The sequence below is a fragment of the Callithrix jacchus genome, chromosome 2 (genome assembly GCF_049354715.1).
Source record: "Callithrix jacchus isolate 240 chromosome 2, calJac240_pri, whole genome shotgun sequence".
Taxonomy (NCBI): domain Eukaryota; kingdom Metazoa; phylum Chordata; class Mammalia; order Primates; family Cebidae; genus Callithrix; species Callithrix jacchus.
The window spans coordinates 36,406,243-36,423,726 of NC_133503.1; the positions used below are offsets into that span (position 1 = coordinate 36,406,243).

Consider the following 17,484-nt stretch of genomic DNA (forward strand, 5'->3'; position numbering starts at 1 on the left):
AAGGCCTCTAGTCTGATTCATGAGAGTCCCACCCCCATGGCCTAATAACCTCCCAAAGGCCCCACTTCCTAATACCAAAACTTCCAAATCTTAACAGGTACAGATTAAATGGAGAAGAAAATGTAAGAATCCTTCACGCTTGACATTCAAGAGATTTGCAAAAATGTAAAACAATGCCACTAAAAAAGTTTAAATAGAAAACACAGTTACTTTTCATTTTAAAAGAAATATTACACTAACATGTAATATATTTATTGTTACTTTAAAAAAATAAATAAGGCCCAGTAATCCCAGCACTTTAAGGAGACGAAGGCTGGAGGATCACTTGCACCCGGGAGCTTGAGATTGGCCAGGACAACATAATGAGACCTTGTATCTACAAAAAATTAAAAATAGTAGTTGGGTGTGGTGGTGCGTTCCTATAGTCCCAGCTATTCACAAAGCTGAGGTGGGAGGGTCACTTGAACCTTAAAAGTCAAGGCTGCAGTGAGCTATGATCATGCCACTGCACTCTAGCCTGAGCAACACAGCAAGAGCCTGTCTCAAAAAAATTTAAAAATTAACTAATTTTCTCAGTTTTAATTCCTAATATCACAAACACCAATAGATGTAACACACTGAAACAAAAGTTCTTTAGAGTGCCCAATAATTTTTAAGTGTGTAAGGGGGTTGTATAACCAAAATATCTGAGAAGCACTAACTTAGAACTAATAAAAGAGAAAGAATTTATCAATAAAAACCCATGAGGTCATAAATAGTTATATTTTAGCTACAAACAGAAGCACCCTGGCTGGGTATGGTGGCTTATAACTATAATACCAACACTTTGGGAGGCTGAAGCAGGCAGATCACTTAAAGCCGGGGGGAGGGGGCGGGGTTGAGACCAGCCTAGCCAACATGGCTAAACACCATCTCTGTTAAAATGACAAAAATTAGTCAGGTATGCCGGCACATACTGGCAGTCCCAGCTACTTGGGTGGTTGAAGTGATACAATCCCTTGAACTCTGGAAGTGGAGGTTGCAGTGGGCCAAGATTGTACTCCAGCCTGGGCAACTGAGCAAGACTCTGTCTCAAAAACAGAAGCAGCAGCAGCAGCATCCTTCCCAAATACAACTTGGCAAAGAAATACTTCCTGTGGTTAAATTTTCTCAGTTTTTATATCTAATATGGTAAATATCAACAAGTATAGTCCAGGGTAACAAGAGCTCATTGGAATCCTCAATAACTTTTTATAAGGGCACTAATATTTGAGACCCGAAGTTCGAGAACTGCTAACTTAAACCATTCCCCACTTGTTTATTTCTCTTAGGATTCCAACACTTTCCTAGGCTACTTCTGAAGAGAAATACAAAGCAGGCTACCTAATATTTCCAGTAAATGTTTGCAAACTACTTCATAGGAGTACTAAAAGAGATGACACGTTAATTACTAAAAGTTCAATCTCCAGTTTCAAATTCATTCAAAGTTCCCTATATACTGGGCCCTATGAATTTTAGGGAAATTTCTCCCTGACTTTCCTTTCATCCAAGGTAGTATCAAAGAATATGTTTTATATCTCTTCTATCTCAGAACACTGACACATTTGCTATGTAATTTTAATCATATTAAGTTGAACATTCAAGAAAATTCCATCTTGCTTCTAAAGCTCTATTCATTCAACATGTATCCTGAGTGCCTATTCTGTAGCAGACGCTATCCTAAGTGTTATAAATACGTGGGTAAATAAAATCCTGCTGTCTCATCATTTACTTTCTAGGGCTGGAAGATAGACAATAACAATAATAAACATATGTGAGATGGTTATAAGAGTTTTGGACAAAATAGAATAGGCTAAGGGAGATCAAGAAAGGAGGATGAGGAGGTTATCACTGAGAAAGTGACATCTGAGCAAAGAACTGAACATAGTGAGAGAACCATACAGCTATCTAGGGGCACAACTAAGCAGACAGAAGGAACAGTCCAGAGCAAAGGCTCAAAGGTAGAACATGACTAATGAATTAAGGAATTTTATTATGGCCAAAGGAGAATGACAGAGCAACTAAGAGATAAAGGAAGAAAAGGTGCAGCAGTTAGGGGTAGGATGGGGCAGAATGTGTATACAGAATAGAACCTTACAGCCCAGTTAAGAATTTTTGGCTCCTTCAATAGAGAGACATTGAAGAGATTTAACCAAAGAAAGGAAATGCTCTTAACTCTCTGAAAAGTTCCCAGAAAAATAATAAAATAAAATAAATGATCTGTTGTTTTTTAAAACAACAGATATGTTATACTAATGAAATCGGCTAGACTCAGTGAAGTATTTTTATATTTATAAGAAACAAGAATAAGAAGCTTAAGTAGATTGCTGGGGATTAGAAATAACATACTTCAATGGGAGCTGGGTGTGGTGGCTCATGCCTGTAATCCTAACAGTTTGAAAGGCTGAGATGGTTGGATCACTAGAGGTCAAGAGTTCAAGACACCAGCCTGGCCAACATGGTGAAACCCTGTCTCAAATAGCCAGGTATGGTGGTGGGCACCTGTAATTTCAGCTACTTAGGAGACTGAGGCAGGAGAATTAGGAATCTAGGAGGCAGACGTTGCAGTGAGCCGAGATAGCCCAGCCTGGGCGAGAGTGAAACTTCATGTGAACACAAACAAAAAAAAACAAATGGATAACCTTGTTTAGCAGAGAGACATGCAAAAATAAATATCTGAAAAAAATTTTTACAACCCTAATCATTCTTTCTGAAAGCCTAAAAGATCAAACACATCTGTTCCCTCTAACTAGCTGTAGGCTTCATTCCACTTCAATTTTTCATTTGCTTATGTCTTATTAACCACTTATGAAATGGCATCAACCACTTATGAAATGACATCAACAAACAACTTCAATCTTCAGCCTCTATCTCAAACAATAACATCCATAAGAATAAGTTGCCATTAAAATAAATGTAAAAATAGGTAATTTATAGAAAATTCTAATGTGAGCAACTTTAATAACAAACAGAATAAAAACTGAAAACAGTCTGAAGGTACTACACACCATGGATATTTTTACTTTCAAGAGAAGAATTAAATTATTAATATTTTCATAAATAAATGTCAACTAAAAAACAGCAGGTACCTCTACTCTGATGACATTATAGTACCTGAAAAGTATTATAATGAGGCAATAGATACCACCAAAAAAGTAGTCATGGGCACTTTTTAATCTTTAGACACTTTATCAGCCAAAACTAAAATAAAATGAAAATGTATAGGTATTAATGGAAACATATAAATATCATCACTAAATCTAGGAGACCAAAATGGTAGACATCTGCCTAATATCCCCACTCCAACATTTTGGCAATAGCCCTGTTTTCCCATGGGAAACTAGCTCCTCCCTCCATTCTGCACAGTCCTCAGATACACATAAATCACAATAACCAGTTCTATGCTAGCTAGGGGAATAGACACCTAACTATATGTAGGGCAGATCCTCTCCCCCCACCCTACAGGTATCTACTTCTGAGCAGAATAACAGACAGAACTCTCATAGCAACAGCCAAATGCTGCCCCTGTGTTTCTAAACTTCACAAAGCTGTCCATGTTCTTATCTTTGCATTTCCATTTGACTGTAGCCCAGAATCCTTCTTATTAATAAATTGCTTTTTCTATACTTTAACCAGAATGTTTCTAGGACCTGCAATTAAAGAATCCTGACAACCGGCCAGGTTTGGTGGCTCACACCTGTAATCCCAGCATTCTGGGAGGTGAGGTGGGTGGATCATCTGAAGTTAGGAGTTCAAGACCAGCCTGGCCAACATGGAAACCTCGTCTCTACTAAAAATAAAAAATTATCTGGGTGTGGTGGCACAGGCCTGTAATCCCAGCTAACTGAGAGGCTGAGGCCAGAGAAGCACTTGAACCTTGGAGGCAGAGGCTGCAGTGAGCCAAGATCAAGCCACTGCACTCTAGCCTGGGTGACAGAGCAAGACTCTGTCTCAAAAAAAAAAAAAAAAAAACTTTATAAAATGACTGTTGGAGGAAAGGAAGATCCTCTACAAAACCAGACAGATGATCAGAGAAAAGCTATGAGTAATATGTATTTGAAACAATACTTAAACTTGCTGGTAAATACTTAATGAATTAACTTGTCTAAATCAGCACTCTCCAGAAGAAATTTCTGCAATGATAGAAATGTTCTATATCAGGTCGGGCACCGTGGCTCATGCCTATAATCCCAGCACTTTAGGATCCACGGCAGGCAGATCACCTGAGGTCAGGAGTTCAAGACCAGCCTGATCAACATAAAGAAACCCCATCTCTACTAAAAACACAAAATTAACTGGGCATGATGGTGCATGCCTGTAATCCCAGCTGTAATTCCAGATACTCAGGAGGCTGCGCAGGAGAATCGCTTGAACCTGGGAGGCAGAGGTTGCAGTGAGCAGAGATCATGACATTGCTCTCCAGCCTGGGCAACAAGAGCAAAACTCTACCTCAAAAAAAAAAAAAAATGTTCTATATCTGCACTGTCCAACATGATAGTCACTTGATACATGTGTGGCTACTAAGCACTTGAAATGTGGCCAGCACACTATGGAAGTAATTTTTAAATTTTAATTTTAATTAGTTTAAGTTTACATTTAAATACACTGAAAAGTATTAATAATGAGTCAACAGATACCACCAAAAAGTAGCTATGTTGTACTGCTACTAGTGGCCGGGCACAGTGGCTCACACCTATAAGCCCAGGAGCTCAAGACCAGCTCAGGCAACATGACAAAACCCCATCTCTATAATACATACAAAAACTAGCTGGGCATGGTAGCAAGCATCTGTGCTCCCAGCTACACAAGAGGCTGAGGCAGGAATATCGCTTGAGCCCAGGAAGTGGAGGCTTTAAGTGAGTTGTGATTGTGTCACTACACTTCAGACTGGATGACAGAGCAAGAGACCCTGTCATTAAATAATAATAAATACACAGAAGGAGCTAGTGGTCACCTTATTAGAGAGCAGAGCTCTAGTTAACAAAATTAGAGGCCTGGTGCAGTGGCTCATGCCTGTAATCCCAACACTTTGGGAGGCAGAGGAGGATGGATCGCTGGAGGCCAGGAGATTGAAACCAGCTGGGCCAACATGGTGAAACCCCATCTCTCCTAAAATACAAAATTTATTTAACATTTTGTTTTTGCTTTTATGTATGTTTACATAACCTTCTAATATTTTTGGTCTCCTAGATTTAGTGATGATATTTATATGTTTCCGTTAATTGTTATAGTCAGTTCAGCCACTGTATCCTTCTCCAACAATGAATGCCAGGTGGCAAAAATTAGGTGACATGTGCCTGTAGTCCCAGCTACTTGGGAGGCTGAGGCATGAGAATCACTTGAACCCAGGAGGCAGAGGTGGCAATAAGTCGAGATTGTGCCACTGCACTCCAGCCTGGGCAACAGACTGGCCCCCCAAAAAAATTTATTAACAAAATTTACAACACCCATTTAAATTTATTGCTGTAAGGTCCTCAAGAAAATACTGCCAAGTGACAATGTAAACTGGGTCACATCCTTTAAGTAGTCCAGAAATATTTATCAAAAGCCAGAGAAAGGTTCACTCTTTGATTACAGCAAATTTATCCAAATAATTTAAAAGAAGGAAAAAATGGCCAAAGAACAAAGGTGGTTTTTTTCAGTAGCAGTACAGTACTGACAAGCTAGCTGAAACAGTTCAAAATATCAAGAAAAAAGAACGACAGTTCGAATACAGATATCTGAACATATAGATATCTTAATATATAATTAAAATACAGCTAAGTGATCATCAAAAATATTAGGTTATGTAAACACACATAAAAGCAAAAACAAAATGTTAAATCGGGCAACAGAGAGAATAAACGTTTTAATATATCAGAATTATGATCATGTTTGAAGAAACCATACATAATATAAAGATCCAGAGGCCTACGGAGAAATGTAATAGTTGTATTTTGCAGCAGACTCTTAAAATTACTTCATTATTTTCCTAAATGGCATTAGAGAGTTCTTCCCTTAGATTTTACCGGTTACTTTTAAATGACATTTGGCTTTCTGACTCAAATTATTACTTCCTCTTCTTTTTAACCACCATTCCACTGAACACAAATTAAATAAAAAATATCTAGTGGATTAAATATATAGCTATATCCTCCTAATTAGACAGGGTTACTAAACCATGGAGCTTTACATAGAACTAGCATAGAATTTAGCAGACCTAATGATCCACAGAGGGAGGATGACAATGTAAACTGGGTCATGTCCTTTAAATAGTCTGGAAATATTTATCAAAAGCTACAGAAAGGTTCACTCTTTCTTTTGAATTCTCTAAAGCTTCCTTAATAGTGTGCCCAATGGTCCCAGCTATATGCTATGATAGGGCCTTCAGCCTACCACATTTATCATTTATCAAACTTATCCAGTATGCCATGTAAATACTGGCATTTTATATATGAGAACAATTGGAAAGCACTATCTTAACGGATCAGAGTTTCATCCTTACAGCCTAGTTATAACTAATTGTAGCCTGGAAACAGAATATACAAGTCAATTCAGCCACTGTATCCTTCTCCAACGATGCTACTTCCAGAGGTTCTAAAATTTTCTCCAGCCCAATTAACAAGCTAATAAAAAACAAATAAACTTTAAGAAGTAATATTTTTAAGAGGTTATATTTTTGAAAAAAGGTATTAACAGTAGTAACTGAAAATTCCTTAGCAAGAACACATCTTTAAATTTAAAATTTTACTTCTTGCTGTTTTTCACTCACAAATGCCAAACTTTCACATATAGTTAGTTTGTGTTCCTGAGTGCTTAAGTGAGTCTACCCTTGGAATGATGTACTTAAAAGCTAAACTTAATTCAACTGAGCTATTACCTTGTTGATGCTGTAACACTATTTGATTCCAAGATATTTTCAGTCATCCTTAATTGTACCACCTCTGGCATGTCATTTGATTTTTCTGCACCCTCTTCTGGAAGTTCTTCAATATGTTCCAGCTTTTCATCTTCCTCTTCCTCAGAAAGTTCATTAACCTATATAAATAAAAGGAAATTCAGAATTAAAATGTAATGAAACTATTAATTAGCAAGTCTAAGACATATTATTCTATGAAAATTTTAAACACAAACAACTCATTTTTATTTTCTCATTTCCTAGGACCAATCTCTCTTATGAAGTAACTGCCAACTTCCTCATATCCAACCAGACAAATGTAACATTTTGAAGTGGGAGGTAATGACTGCAAAATTAGCATATCACTAGGAATATAAGTAAGCCTATAAGGTATAATTAACATTAAGAAAACTAAATTTTCTAACTAGTTTTGTAAATGTAACACTTACAACAGACCTCTAATTAATCTGATTGCCAGATGTCTTAAGTCATTTTAATACAGAGTAAGTGTGAAAAAAGAAGGCAAAAAAAATGTTGCCTTAAGATGTTAGCTACATTTTAGAAAATGTCAGCTAACTTCTAAGTGATTCAGATTGAATTATATATGAAGAGATGGGATCCTACAAGGAAGAACTCATATTTTGACCAGTAAGCACAAGTCAAATTTATAATTATCTTGCTAGCAGAAGCTCTAAAACGCCCTCCATTATCAAAATGGCTAGGTAGGTAATCAGTCTAATAAAAAGATACTGAAATATTGGAGAAGAAAAACCAGCAAAATATTTTCAAATGAGTTTTTAAGTTATCCCAAAGAAGAAACTATCTATAGAATGGCTTAATATAAATTAATACTAGTCATTAAAGACGCTGAGCAATAAAAGTATGCTTTTTCTCCGTTCTAGAAAAATACAATATGAATACCTAGAATAAATGTGTTTACTACCACATGTAACAAGTATGTTTTTCCTGATAGACGAAAACAGTTGCTAGAATACTAGAATACTATCAGAAAGTAAAACTGCAACCAAAAGAAAGGTAATTACACTGTGATATTCTATCAAACTCCTAATCAACAAGTACAGAATGCCTATTTTAAAATATAATACAGGGTAGGTACAGTGGTTCACACCTATAATCCCAGCACTTTTGAGAGGCTTAGGTGGTTGTAATCCTTGAAACCAGGAGTTTCAGACCAGCCTGGGCAACATGGTGAAACCCTGTTGCTACAAAACATACAAAAATGAGCCAGGCATGGTGGCATGCGCCTATAGAATCACTTGGGCCCAGGAGGTCGAGGTTGCACAGAGCCATCATTGTGCCACTGTACTCCAACCTGGGTGACAGAATAAGATTCAGTCTTAAAATTAAATGAAGTATAATACAATAGTTAAAAGGTAGGCATCAGAGGCAGAAATATCTATATTCACACATCTCTACTTGCCCCTATTTCTGGCAACTAAACTTCTCCAAGTCTTAAGTATAAAATAAAGATGCTATAACTAACTACCTCACAGAGCTGGTTGAAAGGATTAATAAACATAACCTCTTCAGCAATGTCTATACATAATAAAAAATAATACCTATCACTGTAACTAAAATTGTTGTCATTTCTTTTATAGTTTCTACATTTATTTAATAGATCCTAGTTTCTACATGTAGCATCATTTTCTTACGTAAATGAAGAGAGTATCTACCATTCAAACTACAAACTACCTAAAGCAGGAGGTCTCCACCACAGGTCTATAGAGGTCACTAGTCAGATGGATCATTAAAAAGTCATTATTAACAATTGTTAGGCCAGGCATGGTAACCCACATCTGTAATCCCAGGACTCTGGGAGGCTAAGGTGGGTGGATCACTTGAGGCTAGAAGATGGAGACCACCCGAGATTGAGATTTTGGCCAACATGGCCAAATCCAACCTAACCTAAAAATACAAAAATTAACTGGATGTGGCAGTGTGTGCCTATAATCCCAGCTACTCGGAAGGCTAAAACACAAGAATTGCTTGAACCCAGGAGGCAGAGGTTGCAGTGAGCCAAGACTGCACCACTGCACTCCAGCCTGGGCAACAGAGCAAGACTTTGTCTTAAAAAAAAAAAAAAAAGTGAACCATTTAGTTTACATGTAAAAGTACATGTGGCATATTCTGTATAATTCGTTGTGCTTGTAAATGTCTTCTCTAGTCTAACCCATATAATGTATAATGCTGATAAGGACTGAAAAATCATTGGCCTAAGTGATTAACTGAGGTAAAATTTCTAAGCAAAGGTGAAAATCTCAAATGACAGATCAGGTTTTAAAGTAGATCAAATGGAAAATTACCCTCTTTCCTCATCTATGTATTTAATAACTAGTGAAAGTTGAGAAGATGTACTTAATATCCATCTGGTTATCTAAGCAAGGAAAACACTGGCCAAAAAAAAAAAAAAAAAAATGTTTTCAGAAGAATAAAAGGGGGCCAGGTGCAATGGCTCATGCCTATAACCCCAGCACTTTGGGAGGCCAAGGTAGGTGGATCACCTGAGTCTTGGAGTTTGAGACCAGTCTGGCCAACATGGCTAAACCCCATCTCTACTAAAAATACAAAAATTAGCCAGGCATGGTGGCGAGTGCCTGCAGTCCCAACTACTCAGGAGGCTGGGGCAGGAGAATTGTTTGAACCTAGGAGGCAGGGGTTGCAGCAAGTCAAGATCACACCACTGCACTTCAACCTGGGTGACAGACAGAGACTGTCTCAAAAAATAAATAAATAATGGTGAGGGAAAGGAATTACGGGAATTATTTTGGTTAATTAATAAAAGCTTGGGCACAGAAGCAAAACATCAGAAAAAAATTTAAAGAAGACTTTGAAAACTGAGAACAAAAACTTGGTCAGCACACTCTTTTATGGTACAAAGATATTATTATTTTTAACAGTTTTATTTGTTTTTGAGACAGTCTTGCTCGGTCAATCAGACTGAATGCAATGGTACAATCTCAGCTTACAGCAACCTCCACCTCAAGGGTTCAAGTAATTCTCCTGCCTCAGCCTCCCGAGTAGCTGGGATTACAGGTGCATGCCTCTACAGCTGGCTAATTTTTGTATTTTTAGCACAGTGTTTCACAATGTTGGCCGGGCTGGTCTGGAACTCCTGACCTCAGGTAATCCACCCACCTCAGTCTCCCACAGTGCTGGGATTACAGGTGTGAGCTACCACGCCTGGACTATTTTAACATATGTTATATCACACTTTTAAAAATCATTTTGTGGGGCCAGGTGTGGTGACTCACACTTGTAATATCAACACTTCAGGAGGCCAAGGCAGGAGGATTGCTTGAGGCCAAGAGTTCAAGACCAACCTGGGTGACACAGCAAAACTCTGTTTCCACAAAAATTTTTAAAAATTGGCCAAGCATCATGCCTGTAATCCCAGAACTTTGGGAGGCAGAGGTGGGTGGATCATCTGAGGTTGGGAGTTTGAGACCAGCCTGACCAACATAAAGAAACCGCATCTCTACAAAAAAATACAAAATTAGCTGGGCATGGTGGCACATGCCTGTAATCCCAGCTACTCAGGAGGCTGAGGCAAGAGAATCTCTTGAACCCGGGAAGCGGAGGTTGCAGTAAGCCAAAATTGCGCCCTCGCACTCCAGCCTGGGTAACAAGAGGGAAGCTCTGTCAAAAAAAAAAAAAAAATTTAGCCAAGCATTGTAACACATGCCTGTAGTTCCAACTACTTAAGAAACTGAGGTGGGAAGATCACTTGAGACCAGACGTTCGAGGTTACAGTAAGTTATGACAATGCCACTGCACTCCAGCCTGGATGGCACAGTGAGACCCTCTCAAAAAAATAATAAAATAAATAAAATCATTTTGTGTCTAAAGTCAATAGCTCTGAGGAACTATGAAAGCCTTATACTTGATTATATTGAATATATTATATTCAATTCATTAAGCTTTATGGAAATTGATAGTCTCCACTATTTTCACCAATAGTCAACTAAAATACGACGAACAATTACCTGTTGGGTTTTCTTCTTTCCCCTCCCAACTTCCAGGCCTCCCAGTGTAACTTCCTGCACTAAGAACTGACTCAATTATTTTGAGCTAGAGTTAAGCATTAAAGAACTTGGATTAAAATGCTCTCTTACCCCACACTAATATTCAAAATTTTTCTTAGTCCTCTCCTTGTCAACATGACCTTCTGCTTATCAACACTATTTTGTTCAGAAGTTTTTTTGACCTTGCTCTACCTATGCAGCTGCCTCAACTTCACTTATGGAAAACCCTCATCCATACTTACATCTCTTCTTTCTTTGACTGCTGTAATTCCCTTCTCTAGGGCCTCGTGAAATGCCTGCTCTCCAGACTCCAGCTTGTGGAGAGTGCTGCTACCTGCCTTCTCAAACGTATAAAGAAACATCGTTATCACCTGCATCTTCAAACCACTCTGCTGGATTCTCATTCATTTAAGGATCTATATACAAAATCCACTTGACTCTGGATCATCCTTCAAGCACTCCCTGTTCACCTCCAGCCATCTCTCTCTCTTTCATAGTATTAATAAAAATATCTACTACCTGGAAAAGATTCTAGTAGCCAAACACTTGCATTAATGGGATGAAACTATAAAAGAATTAAGTGCTGGATAAACTTTGCTTCCTTCAAATATCAAAATCAGGAGAAAAATCAAAGCACTTCCAAGATGGGTTAGGTCTGCCCACATCTTTAAATATGTGGATAAGAAATTTAAAATATTTAAGAACACAATCAAACTGTGCTCAGTTTGAGGATACTTATGTTTACTTAAATACCTTATCAATTCTGCTTCACTAATCAAACTGAAGTTATGAAATCCACTTACCAAAAAACTTCATAAATCTGTACTTTTGTTATCTGTAAATCACTTACATTCCAGAAACATAATAACAATTGATAAGAAAATAGATTCTGATAATTAACAAGATGGGACAAGATAATTATATCTACAGCATATCTGTCAGGACCCACGGCAGTACTTCATTTATTAAGCATAGTTAAATACGATAACATCCTTTTTTCTTTTTTTTTGAGACAGGGTTTCACTCTGTCACCAAGGCTGGAGTGCAGTGGCATAATCTCGGCTCACTGCATCCTCTGCCTCCCAGATTCAGACGATTCTTGTGCCTGCAGCTCCAGAGTAGCTAGAGCTACAGGTGTGCACTAGCACACCAGAATAATTTTTGTATTTTTTGTAGAGATGAGTTTTCCCTGTTTACCAGGCTGGTCTGAAATTCCTGGCCTCAAGCGATCCACCTGTCTCAGCCCCCCAAAGTGCTGGGGCTACAGGTGCAAGCCACCTCGCCTGGCCTAATGTCCTTTTTTCTATCCATAGGCAAACATACAGAATTCAACACTACCTCACAGTGCCTCACCATTCTATTTAATGTCAAGTACAATGTTTTTTTTTTTTTTGAGACAGAATCTCATTCTATTACCCAAGCTGGAGTGTAGTGGTGCGATCTCGGCTAACTGCAACCTCTGCCTCAGCCTCCGGAGTAGCTGGAATTACAGGCGCCCGCCACACCCGGCTAATTTTTGTATTTTTAGTAGACACAGAGTTTCACCATGTTGACCAGGCTGGTCTTGAACTCCTGACCTCATGATCCACCCGCCTCAGCCTCCCAAAGTGCTGGGATTCCAGGCATGAGCCACTGGTACCCAGCCAGCACAATGTATTTTAAGTCAATTTTTCTAGTGTTTAAAAAAATATAAAACTACTGATACAATATATGTGAGATATAGATACTTCAGCATACATAAGCAAACTATGGGAGAAAAGAAATTATTGCAGAATTAGAGCAAAATATAAAACATAATCAAGGCATACTCTGCAGACTCTTGAGAAGTCAAGATATAAATATTAAGTTGACATTACCAGTTCTTAGAAGTCAAATCATCTTAGAAATGTCAAAAATAAATGACACAAACATCACGTATACTATTTCATTTTGATCGGCCATTACTCATATTTTTGAAAATCACTGAACTGAAACATAAAGAAAATAGGCCGGGCGCAGTGGCTCATGCCTATCGTCTCAGCACTTCGGAAGCCAGAAGCAGGCAGATTACTTGATGTCAGGAGTTTGAGATCAACCTGGCTAACATGGTGAAGCCCAGTGTCTACTAAAAATATATACATATACACAAGCACACATGCGCGCACGTGCCAGGCTTGGCAGTGCAACTGTAGTCCCAGCTACTTCAGAGGCGAAGCACAAGAATCACTTCAACTCAAGAGGTGGAGGTTGCAGTAAGCCAAGATTGCAACGCTGCACTCCAGCCTGGGCAACCAGAGCAAGCCTCCAACTCGAAAAAAAGGAAAAGAAAGGTGGCTTGCAGAACTCCGCAATAGGTGGGATTTCTTTTGAGCATCAAAAGACATCAAAGGTTTAAGGTTTATCTATCTACTTATCCTCTTCTTGTCATTTTGCTTCAAGCAAGAATAATTTAAAAGATGCATCAGTTCTTTAAACCAAGTTTTTAAGTCAAGAACTGTATATGATAATGGAACCCCTCAAAAAATGTGCCAAAAGCTCCATGTATCACTAATTCAGGCTACAAATTCTACCCACTTAATTTATTACATGCACACACACAGACACAGATTTCATCCTCAGTCTACATACTGCAAACTCTAATCTGGCATCTATTCCTGTTCCTTTAAAGTTCCTGATACTTAGGAGATGAAAAGGAAGAAAGAAAAAAGAAATGAGAAAAAAGAGAAGGGGAGAAAGGGACGGAGGGGAGAAGGAAGGGAAAGCCAAAGATAAAAATGCTTACATGGACAGATGCAGTGGCTCACACCTGTAATCCCAGCATTTGGGAGGCCAAGGTGGGTGGATCACATGAGGTCAGAAGTTTCAGAGTACCCTGGTAAACATAGTGAAACCCCATCTATACTAAAAATACAAAAATTAGCCAGGCATGGTGGCAGGTGCCTGTAATCCCAGCTCTTCAGGAGGTTGAGGTAGGAGAATTGCTTGAACCTGGGAGGCAGAGGTTGCAGTGAGCCTAGATCATGCCACTACACTCCAGCCCGGGTGACATAGCAAGACTCTGTTTGGGGGGCGGGGGAAATGGATGCTTACATGAAAAACTGAAGAAAGTACAAACCCCAAATATTAAAAAGCATAAAAACTCTTTTAAAGTTAGGCTGCCCAGAAAATTAAACTTTAAATCCACATAATGAGATGTAAGAACTATCAGGACTAGGGCCAGGCACGGTGGCTCACGCCTGTAATCCCAGCACTTTGGGAGGCCGAGGCGGGTGGATCACAAGGTCAAGAGATTGAGACCATCCTGGTCAACATGGTGAAACCCTGTCTCTACTAAAAATACAAAAATTAGCTGGGCATGGTGGTGCGCGCCTGTAGTTCCAGCTACTCGGGAGGTTGAGGCAGGAGAATTGCTTGAACCCAGAAGGCGGAGGTCGCGATGAGCCGAGATTATGCCATTGCACTCCAGTCTGGGTAACAACAGCGAAACTCCGTCTCAAAAAAAAAAAGAACTATCAGGAATAATGAAAATCTGTATAATAAACAACCTCTCAGAAGATGATGTTTTGTAATCTCACAGCAAATGAAGGGAAGCAACCATGCAAACCTGAATATGTTTAAGAGTGACAGGGCAGCTTCTAAATACTGTATGGGAAGCAGACAGAAACCAAAATTGTTCTCAGAAAACCAGAATGCACCATCCCCTTTCTAAGTGGGGATTGATACTATGAATCAAATAAATTGTAAAGATTCTACCCACACAATAGGAGACTACAAGAAAATAATGTGCTCTCTATATTTTAATAAGATCTCCAAGACACACTGTTAACTGATGAGACAAAACAAGGGGCAGAACAGTGTGGACAGTATGCTACTTTCTTGTGGGAAAAAACTCTCGGAAAATATTTACTTGTATTTGCTTTTAAAAACTGGAAACACAATAAACCAAGGGGAGGAAAGAAACATGGAAAAAGTGAGTATGGATGACAGCAAAACATTTTACCATTCTACCTTTTTTAAGAAACAGGTGTATTATTATCCATTAAAAAAAAGTGACTTCACAGGTTTTAACGTTATTAAAAGTTTGGTGGCAAACCAAACTATGCAGAAGAAAACCTTCTACATAGACCTAAATCACAAATTTTAAACCTAAGAAGACTGGACTAATATGGCTTTGCAATAATTCTAATTACTCAGCTTCAATATTCCCATTTCATAAAGGAGAAAGTATGAGCCTGTATAGTCTCAACCATCAAGATTATAAGTGGCTAAATGCAGTAGCTTATGCCTATAATCCCAACACTCTGAGAGGCCACGGCAAGAGGCTTGCTTAAAGTCAGGAGTTCAAGACCAGCCTAGGCAACATAGTAAGACCCTGTCTATTAAAAAATGAAACCATTTTTTAAAATATTATAATGTAACCTCAGAAAGAGATTTTAATAAAGTTACCAGAATTTAAAAATTACCTGCCACTTAAATGATTAATATCCAAATGTTTCTCATTAATGACAATTCTACCACTGTGTTAATTCACTGTTAACTTCCAATTTAAAAATATTTGAACTGAATCTTTCCCTCTAAATTTCTCACCCCTTGCCTATATTCCTCTATGCTAGAAGTTTCTCTGCAAAAAAAAAAAAAACAAAAACAAACACACTGCATTATCCTTACAAAATAACAATAGTTAAAAAACAAATAAAAACAAAAAATCTCTACCTTATAATCTGATTTCAGTGCCTTTTCCTTATTAATTGAATTACAGAGGACAGGATGTTATTTAGGAAAAAAAAATCATAAATGTGCCACCTACTGATATTACATATAATAACCAAGATAATTACTTCTAGGTGAGTACCTAAATTCCACGTATGTCTGTGGCAAGTCTTTAAGAGCATATTATTCTTAAAAAAAAAAAAAAAAAAATTATCCATGCAAATAGAATAGTCTCACCTGTTCAGTAATTGAACTCAAATCATTAGATGAAAAATCTTCTTCTTCATTCTCGAAAAACTCATAGTAGTTTTCCAGAAGTCCAGCCATGATCCTGCTTACTATTTCTTGCTCTTTCATATCTTCCACATCTGTGTAAATGCTAAGAATAAAAGTCCAAATTGAGAGTTCTTAAATCAATCACAGGTAAAATTGGAAGAAAACCAGTGAACTGCTTTATAAACATGGGCAACTTATATCACCGTTCTGTGCTTCCATTTTCCCATCTGGAAAACCTACCTACCTAATTTGTACCCTGTTCACGAAAATGCTGTGAGGATTAATCAGATCTAGTATAAAAAACAATGGTTCGTCGAGCAACCTATGATCCTTGGGAGACAATATAATGATTCTATTTCACATATCTAATTTTTAAAAATTAAACAAAAATTTTTCAAACAACTTACTGGAAGACATCTGGACCAAAGACAGCAGCCAAAGAATCTGCAGACCAAATTTCTTCATGATGTGATGCTACATTGGCTAAAAATCTACAGAGAAACTTTAACAAACTGTAATTAACAGGTGGAAGCTGTTGCAAGAGGAACCTCAACTTTCTTCCAAATTCATCTTCATTATTATAATCTATAAAACATAATGACAGGTTTTTTTTCTTAATAAAGTAAAAAGCAAAGCTCTGATATTTTGCCAGGTTCACATTACTCCACCCACATCACCTTTTTACTACAACAATTCAAAACCTCTTCACTTCCTCTACTGGGGCCAAATGCCTTAGGGCTTTGCATTTCACTTATGAAATGAAGAAGAGGTGGAGAGGGGAAGCTGGAAAAAAGGAACTCAACCCCTTAATTGCTGGAGGATGTTTTCCTCATCTATTACTCATTGGATCCAATTCTCTAGTTTTTTTTGTTTTTTAAATTCTCATCCTACTGTCTCCAGCATGAACGTACCTGTTTCCACACTAGTGCCAACTCTAAGAAGTCAAAATGCACTGGCCATGCCAGTCAATACAGACCACTAGGGAGCAAAGCAGAGATACAATTTGAAGGGCTAATAGTATCAGTGATATCTTTCAGCTTGGATGAATAGAAAAACAAGGAACTAACAAGGTAACAGAGTGATTTTCTTCTCCTGGTTTCCTGAAATGAACAATTAACTTCAACAATATCAGCAGAACTAAATTAAAAGGTCTTTCATTTCTCCTCTGTTTTTCTACTCTAAATAGATGTTGGTTTCTGCTTATCAAGTAAACTTTATCACAAGTTAGGCCTCATATTTATCATGTCAGTGAGTTTTCATTAACAGAAACTAGACCCATATTAATCCCACTTGAATGGTGAGGATCCCATTTGGGAGAAATAAGTGCTCAGAGGTCCTCTAGAAATGAAGTGATTTATTGCTTCATGAGTAAAAACCAACTCAATTATGTTTCATTGTGTATTTTCCCCAGGTTCTTAAAATTATTTTATTGAAAAACTCTTGGCAAAAGGTTATGGTCATGATATTAGCCATCTCTGCTAAATAATACTAGTCAAAAAGTTCATCAGGAAATAAAACTCCAGTACTATGTTTAAGAAAAAATTTTGACCTGGTACGGTGGCTCACACTTGTAATCCCAGA

General features: G+C 37.9%; 1 protein-coding gene across 32 annotated transcripts in view; it reads right to left on the reverse strand.

The window, feature by feature from the left end:
* Positions 1-17,484, reverse strand: part of FAM13B (family with sequence similarity 13 member B) — a 117,624-nt gene that overhangs the window by 52,051 nt on the left and 48,089 nt on the right. For 21 of the 32 annotated variants that reach the window (XM_078359895.1, XM_035292117.3, XM_078359816.1 and 18 more), the window contains 3 exons: positions 16,311-16,488; positions 15,865-16,006; positions 6,878-7,035 (listed from right to left, as the gene is read on the reverse strand). In XM_078359895.1, the coding sequence (XP_078216021.1) occupies positions 6,878-7,035; positions 15,865-16,006; positions 16,311-16,488 (478 nt within the window). Of the gene's footprint in view, positions 1-6,877; positions 7,036-11,180; positions 11,277-15,864; positions 16,007-16,310; positions 16,489-17,484 lie in introns of all 32 variants that reach the window. The other 11 variants (XM_017967858.4, XM_078359888.1, XM_078359886.1 and 8 more) reach the window with 1 other exon arrangement.